Here is a 7,028-nt window from a genome sequence, read left to right on the forward strand (position 1 = left end):
ACTCTGTCCGTGAGGAGGTCCCCTTCCGCCTTCCTCTGGGTGTGGCCCTGGGGCAGGTGACTTCAGTGCTAGAGAAATGCTCCCAGGAGACAAGGCTCTGTGGCTGCCTTCGGCTCTGCTCCTCCTGCAGGTGCCAGGTGAGGAGGACTAAGACTGGAAGGGAAGAGCCATCCTGAGGAGGTGGGGAAGGTGCGACTGATACAGGTGATGGCACATGGAGGAGGGAGGGAGGGAGAGCAGGGGAATGGGCGGGAGCGGCCAGTGCCTGCCTCACACTCGGGACAGCACACCCACACGTCCGTGTACACACACGCAAGCACACACGCAGGTATATACGTACACATAGCCTCATACACATGTACATACAGTATTTTCCTACCTGGCCCTGTGCATCTCCATGGAAACCCCTCTCCCCATCCCGCATCAAGAGGAGGTAGCTCCTCTCGCCTCAGTCCTAACTCCTGGGTCTGGCACAGCTGGCTTCCCTGGCTGTCTCCTCTAGACACGAGAGCCCCAAGGGCCTGACCCCAAGGAGATCCTGACCCCACTCATTTCTGAAGTCCAAAACTGGGGCTTGTGTTTTCCAGGCTGTTTTCTCCTGAGTGGCCCCAGCACTGTGACGGGCACTGTTGGGGGATCCCTGAGTGTGCAGTGTTGGTACGAGGAGCACTACAAGATGCATGTGAAGTACTGGTGCAAACAATCATTTATAACGTGTGACAAGATTGTGGAGACTGACGGCTCAGAGAGAGAAGTGAGGAACGGCCGAGTGACCATCAGGGACCATCCCGCCAACCTCAGCTTCACGGTGACCTTGGAGAACCTCGCACTGCAGGATGCAGGCTCCTACGGGTGTGGGGTTACAATACGGTGGCAAGAAAACCCCACCTTCAGAATTACAGTGCTTGTGCTTCCAGGTGAGCCTGTTCTCATCAGCGTCAGAGCTACCTGTGTCTACACCTGGTCTTTCCCTCCGTGAAATAATGCGGGTATAAGAAATAATGCTGGGGTAAGAGTGACTGAGCTGGATGAGTCAGTGACTCAGAACTGTGTGTGTGTGTGTGTGTGTGTGTGTGTGTGTGTGTGTGTGTGTGTGTGATTCTGCCTGACTCTGCTGTGCGTGTATGTGTGTGTGTACAGATGTATATTTATGCACACACACACAGCCCTATGGGAACACTTCTGCTGTTTGAGGTCCTCTACCATAGCCAGCCTGATCACCTCAGGCCTGAATCCTCTCCAGGTATGGGTTGGGGCCATCACTGAGACCAAGCCAGACTTCTTCACTGACTGATTGTTCCACCTCAGGTCTATACCTTTCTCACTTCTAACCTCACTCTGACACTATGCCCCTATTGGAATAGAACCCTTAGCAAATCTGCTCCATGCTATCAAAGCTGTCCTGATCTGGGCCTCAGAGGACACTTCCCTGCTCTGGAAGGTTCTGAGACATAAGTGTCACTATTTGGGTCCTAAGTGGCCACCAGAGGGACACAAGAAGGAGCTCAGACCCCTGTGTGTAACTTTCTCTTTCATGGGAGACCAGATGCAGGCCCCCCCAGGTTGATCCATCTCCACATTCTGGGCACCTCTTCTAGGCTCCCCCTCGTATGGGCCCCAGTGCTCCTCTGCATCTACAGATCATTGATTCATCCTTAACCCTCATCTTGTTTCCTGGGAACCAAACCCAGTAGCCGTCTCTAAGGGTGGGTAGACTGCCTACGGCCGGAACTCTGAAATTGTTTCTAGATCCTTGGTCTAAATTCTTACTTCTCAGTTTTAGTTCCCCCAAGTGTAAATTTCCTTCTCGGCCCTTTATGCGTTCATACCGAAGGGTGAGAAAACCCTTCGCTGACACGGCTGGGTCTGAAAGGCACATCACTGTCTACCTGGCCTTGGGTCAGGCCGCTCTGCACAGGTCTACCAGATGTCTATTTCCCTAGACCTTTGCTCCTGGTTATTCCTTCCCCAAGGAAGACTGTTCAGTGATCTGTTTGGGGCCATGGGCCTGGGTGCTTGTGTGGTGCTCTAGGGTCCCATCACCCATCACGGATAACCCTACCACCCTGTTCACATGGAGCCCCATTCAGCCATCAGCCCTGCCCCAGGAACCTGTTTTTCCCATTTCTCTGCATCAGTCTCACTTCAGTAGCCTTGGACAGGGTGAGGGACATAAGCCCTGCAGTAGATTAAACAGAGTAAGTACACTCATTGTGTTGGTCCCCAGAAAGGATAAAGGAGGAATACTAACATTTGGCTGGCATTGAATTAGACCTGGTATCAAGGACCTATGCAGATGCTCAAATCGCCCTGCTTAGCAAGCCCTTTTTCATGTCTCATAGCATGTGGCCATAGGGCACTATTTGATAGAATGACAGTAACAGCCCTGATCAGACCTAGGTATGGCCCTAAGGCTTATTCAGTAAGGGCACATATCCAACATGCCCAGCAGCCACACAGGTGACAGTGAGTGGGAGACCCTGGGGATGTCACTGGATCTGACCTGTGTTCCATTCTCAGAAACAGCCACAACCACAGCCTCCCACCTTAAGGGTATCACAAGTGCCATGGGACCTTCCCTGTCCATGTCTGTGCACACCTGGCCCAGCACCACCAGAGAGGACACCTCCAGCCCCAGCCCACAGCCTCGGTAAGGACCTGCATTTGGATTGTGTGCCCAGGCTGGGAGAAGAGAGGTAGAGGGACTGTACCTCCCTCCTCTGGGGCCCCTCTGAACCTACCAACCACAAGTCATCACAGAAGTTTCTCTATAAATGCAGGAAGCCAGATGCAAGTTCCAGAAACAATTGAAGTCACATGAGTGAAGGCTACAGGGTTGGAGGTGGTGGTACCCTGGTCTGGAGCAAGTGGCCCAGGCAGAGGGCAGAACAAGTGCCAATGTCCTGCTCACCAGGACCTGGCCAGGCTCAGAGGAGCAGTTGTTCTGGGCTCTGGTGGCCTTGGTACTTTATCTCTCTGCCTCCCTGTTCCCTCATCCCTGACTACAAGTGTCAGCTTATTCTGACAAACTCAGGTCTCTAAGTAGGTAGACTTGAGCTGGGTCCTTCAATCAGTCCATCAGTAGCCATGAATTCTTTGAGCTGACCCTGTGTAGGTCCATGGTGGGCACGAGTGATTGGCTGAAATGAGGCAAGGCCCCACCCCTCTGGAAGCAAGCATGAAGCTGATAGCCCTGGGCTCCCCTCCCCTCCCTCTCATGGTTCTGTCCTTTCTATGCCCTCTCAGAGGCCCTAGTTCAAGGCCACTTCCCAAACCTCCTGTGAGGGACATGAGCCTTCAGGTAGAGCTGCCTTGTCCAGGAATGGACCTTATACAGTTTGCTATGGTTACAGGACCAGAGCATAAAAGACAGAGGCAAGATCCCAGGCACCACAGCCTCCGCCAGTGAAGACGGTCATTGTCATTATGTTCCCTGTAGGTCCCTGTTCAGCAGCATTCACTTCCTGCTCCTGGTCTTCCTGAAGGTGCCCTTGTTCCTGAGCATGCTCAGTGCTATCTTTTGGGTGAACATGTCTCAGAGATGCTCTGGAGGGAGGTGAAGTCATCCTGAGATGAGAACCAGTGACATCCCTTGTCCATCGAGGCCCTGTCCAGAGACACAACTCCTCTGATGGATGGAGCTGACCTTCTGAACAATGAACGCTCTGTCACCTCTTGTCATGTATATTGGATAATCATTGTGATCTTCTTTAAAATCTTCCCTTGTTCACCATCATGATACTTCAAAAGAGTTCCTAATCAATCTTTAGGGTGCTCCTCTTTGAAGTCAGTACCTGCCCATTAAACTTTAGGTCAATGCCAGTACCTCCAAGACCCTGAAGTCTTTAATCCTACCTAGTATGTGGCTTTGCTTTTGTTCCACTATTGTCACAGAGCCAGTGTGTGATTCTTTCAGTCACTGTATCAGTCTACTTAGTTGTGCATTTTTTAGTTTGTGAAATAAATGACAATGCAGAGCTTCAGTGAGTCCCTGAGCTCCCTCTCCAACCTGAATCAACTGTAATGTTCACTGATCTCCTCAGACTCATGGACCCAAGTGCCACGTCAGGCCCCTAGGCTTGGCCCCAGAACACTTTCCAGAATTGTTCTGACATCTGACCATTCCCTTTCTTCTTCACAATCATCCTGAGAAATGTCTTCAGGCTTCTTTGAAGAAGGATGGTAGAAAACCCGTAGCATAGCGAGGTCCTTCTTTATTTCTTCCTCACTGACATCTTCTTCATTCAGAACTATGGGTTCTTGGACCTGCTTGGAAGTTGATTGGTATGATGTGACTATACTTCATGAGGTGATTAAGTCTTTGTTCAGGAGTGTAGACCTTGTTCTTGTGTGTGGATAAAGGAAACGATGGTCCAAGGACACCTTGATGAACTTGTCCACACTGAAGACCGTCATGTGGAGGCATGAGATGCTCACCACTCAACTAGCGCTGATATCCCCCACACCAGCCCAAGACGGCACACAGTGGGAGTCGCTAGATGGTAGAACTCATCTACCATCTTTCTCCAAAGAATCTGAAGGAGGCCCAGGACTGGTGACCTTTTTAATTTTTTTTAAACTTTAATTTTTATTAGCCCACATTTGCAGTATATGATACCATGCTTTATGGGGAGTCGGTACGTGCACATAGCGCATCTTAATTTTTTTTTAACCTCCCTCTTCCTCTCCCTCTCTACTCCCTCCATCTCTTGCAAAAGATCTAGTACTACTTTCTGCAGGAGTCACTGCCAGGTCCTCGTCTTGGTCCAAGAAGCCAATATTTATAATCCCAAAGTTACGTTATTGGAATCCCATCAAGTTGATTCCAATCTACCACTTACAATGGAACCCAATGCGAAGATGAAGACACTAAATTACATTTTTAATCATCGGGCAGTCAAGGGGCTCTAAGGCCAGCCACAAAGATGACTTTCTGGAACCAAGAGAGCAACCCAGGGCCTCACCCTGTTTTTATTCAGTGGGAGAGTGGCTTGAGGAGGATTGACTGAGAATTGTGGGAAGTAGGTGATCATTGTGAGCTGAGCTAGGTGGGTGGCCTAGATTTACCTCTGCCATATGCAGAGAGGATATGCAGAGAAAGTAATCTGCATTATAACATTATGCCATGGAGACAGCATCTAATGTTTTTGGGGGGTCTGGTGCTTCAGCTTTGATGTAGTCTTTCAAGCCCAGGAAGTCATAGCCTCTGTCTGGAGGCTCGATCCCAGCTGGCGGCACGGAGCATTGGCTCTTCGTCCTGTCTCAGCCTGGCTCACATTAAAGAGCAGCAGGTGTAGGTTACCAGAGAAACACGCACGCCACCTTCAAAGACTATCACCAGCACCTCAGCTAGACCAGTACACATTGCTAAAGGCCAACTGAAGGATAAACAGAAGTCCTAGCCAGCTCTGTACATAACGATACGGGGAAATAGGGTCAGGCTCAGTCAACATGGAGACAGTCGCTCTTCTTTCAAGGAGAGCTGCTGAGGTGGGCCTCCACAACTTTCCTCTTACAAAAGATCTATCTCCCTATTTCTTTTTACCATTTTTTTTTTCAGAATCCAGGATTGAACTCAGGCCCTTGCACTTGCCAGGCAAGTGCTTATTCCATGGGGCTACCTCCCTGCCCCCCATCTTTTGTTTTGCTCATTATTTATATAATACATTATATAAAACAAAAGAAAGCACATGATAGTTAGGATGTGTGTCTGAGCCATATACTATTTACTCTGTGGGTCTGATTTATTTCACTTTATATTGTCACCCCCAGGTGTATTCATTTTCTTACAAATGACTCAAGCTTATCCTTCTTTATGACAAAGTAGTACTTCATTGCATATAAATATCCCATTTGCTCTATCCATTCACCTGTTAGTGAACAGATAGGCTGCTACCAAGATCTAGCTATTGTGAATTGTGCTGCTATAAACACGGACCTGGGAGTCTTTACCCGGTGTTTCCATGCGGTAAGTATTTGCTGAGTGTGTGTCATGCACCAGACAATGACTGGACATTGAAGCCCAACAGTAAATAAACAAGAAAGTGTTTGTGGAATTCACAGCCAGAACAAGTTAACAAATACAAAAATACATGCACATACATAGGAGGGAACATAGACGAGAGGAAGGGTGGGTAGTGCATAGTGGACAGTCTAAAGTAGAACCAGGAAGTGATGACTGGCATAGGAGTGCAGGTGACTGTCATCAGACCCTTCCAATAGAGCAATGTATCAACAAAGGTGAACTTGACAAAGTCATGGCTACTTCGGGAGCAAGTGAGTAGCTTGACCTGCCCTCATCAACCTTCTGGGAAATGTGGAACCCAAAGGACCACAGTATTATGGCCCTATCTTCCTGTTTCACCTTTCACACTTCTGAACTCTTAATTCTCTGTTCCCAACTCCCACTGGGAAGTGGGCTTTGACAAGAGAAGAAGACAGGATCGTGAAGGGCTCAAGATGCTGTGATTGTTCCTCCACACCTAGATCTGGGATAAGTACTCTGGCCTAGGACTCAGCCCAACGGGACACTGCGGAAAGTGTCAGGACGCACAGTGGCAGCTTGCTGAGTTATGTGAAGCCCGAGGAAGAGGTGGGGACATCAGGAGTTAGAAAGCTCTGCTGGAGCCTAAGCTGGGGTTGCTGGGACACAGTCACTCTGCAGTCACTATTAGAGCCAGAGAAAATAGGGAGCTCTGACCTTCATTCCCAGGAGCCCATCCTGACAACAAGGAAGTGATGTAACTTAGAGGGGGAGGTCCCACCACGAAGCACCCTGCACAGCTCAAACATCATATAGGATTTGTTGGACCAAGAAGCGCAGGGGGCAAGGAAGCACAAGTGGGAATGTGGGCATCAGTTTGTATGCTGGACTCCCAGACCTGGGGTTGACATAGTTGACATCTGTGCTGGAGAAATGACCCCAAGTGACATGACTAGGTGGCTGCCTTTAGCACAGTTCCTTCCGTAGGTCCCAGATAACCCTGGCTAGCCTGGAATAAGGGAAATTCTGTCCTGAGTGGAAGAGG

At 49.4% G+C, this 7,028-nt stretch overlaps 1 protein-coding gene across 3 annotated transcripts; it reads left to right on the forward strand.

Moving 5' to 3' along the window:
• The first annotated feature begins 62 nt into the window (after positions 1-62).
• LOC101572121 (CMRF35-like molecule 6) lies at positions 63-3,795 on the forward strand. Of its 3 annotated transcripts, none has more exons than XM_004630191.2 (4): positions 63-137; positions 588-917; positions 2,521-2,650; positions 3,440-3,795. In XM_004630191.2, exons 1-4 carry the CDS (start codon positions 77-79, stop codon positions 3,558-3,560), a joined length of 642 nt encoding a protein of 213 aa, XP_004630248.1. In that variant the 5' UTR covers positions 63-76; the 3' UTR covers positions 3,561-3,795. The 3 variants fall into 3 exon arrangements, with proteins under 3 accessions (XP_004630248.1, XP_023569808.1, XP_023569807.1); XM_023714040.1 differs by having other exon boundaries at positions 3,486-3,795; XM_023714039.1 differs by lacking the exon at positions 3,440-3,795 and adding an exon at positions 2,781-2,827.
• Positions 3,796-7,028: the final 3,233 nt, after the last annotated feature.

This window comes from Octodon degus, unplaced genomic scaffold, assembly GCF_000260255.1.
Source record: "Octodon degus isolate 3935 unplaced genomic scaffold, OctDeg1.0 scaffold00033, whole genome shotgun sequence".
Classification (NCBI taxonomy): Eukaryota; Metazoa; Chordata; class Mammalia; order Rodentia; family Octodontidae; genus Octodon; species Octodon degus.

Excerpts from the sequence above, each read along its gene's own strand:
- LOC101572121 (XM_004630191.2), top strand. The coding sequence starts at position 77 with ATGCTCCCAGGAGACAAGGCTCTGTGGCTGCCTTCGGCTCTGCTCCTC. Across the intron at positions 138-587 it reads GCTCCTCCTGCAGGTGCCAG|GCTGTTTTCTCCTGAGTGGC; the intron begins GTGAGGAGGACT and ends TGTGTTTTCCAG. Across the intron at positions 2,651-3,439 it reads AGCCCCAGCCCACAGCCTCG|GTCCCTGTTCAGCAGCATTC; the intron begins GTAAGGACCTGC and ends TGTTCCCTGTAG.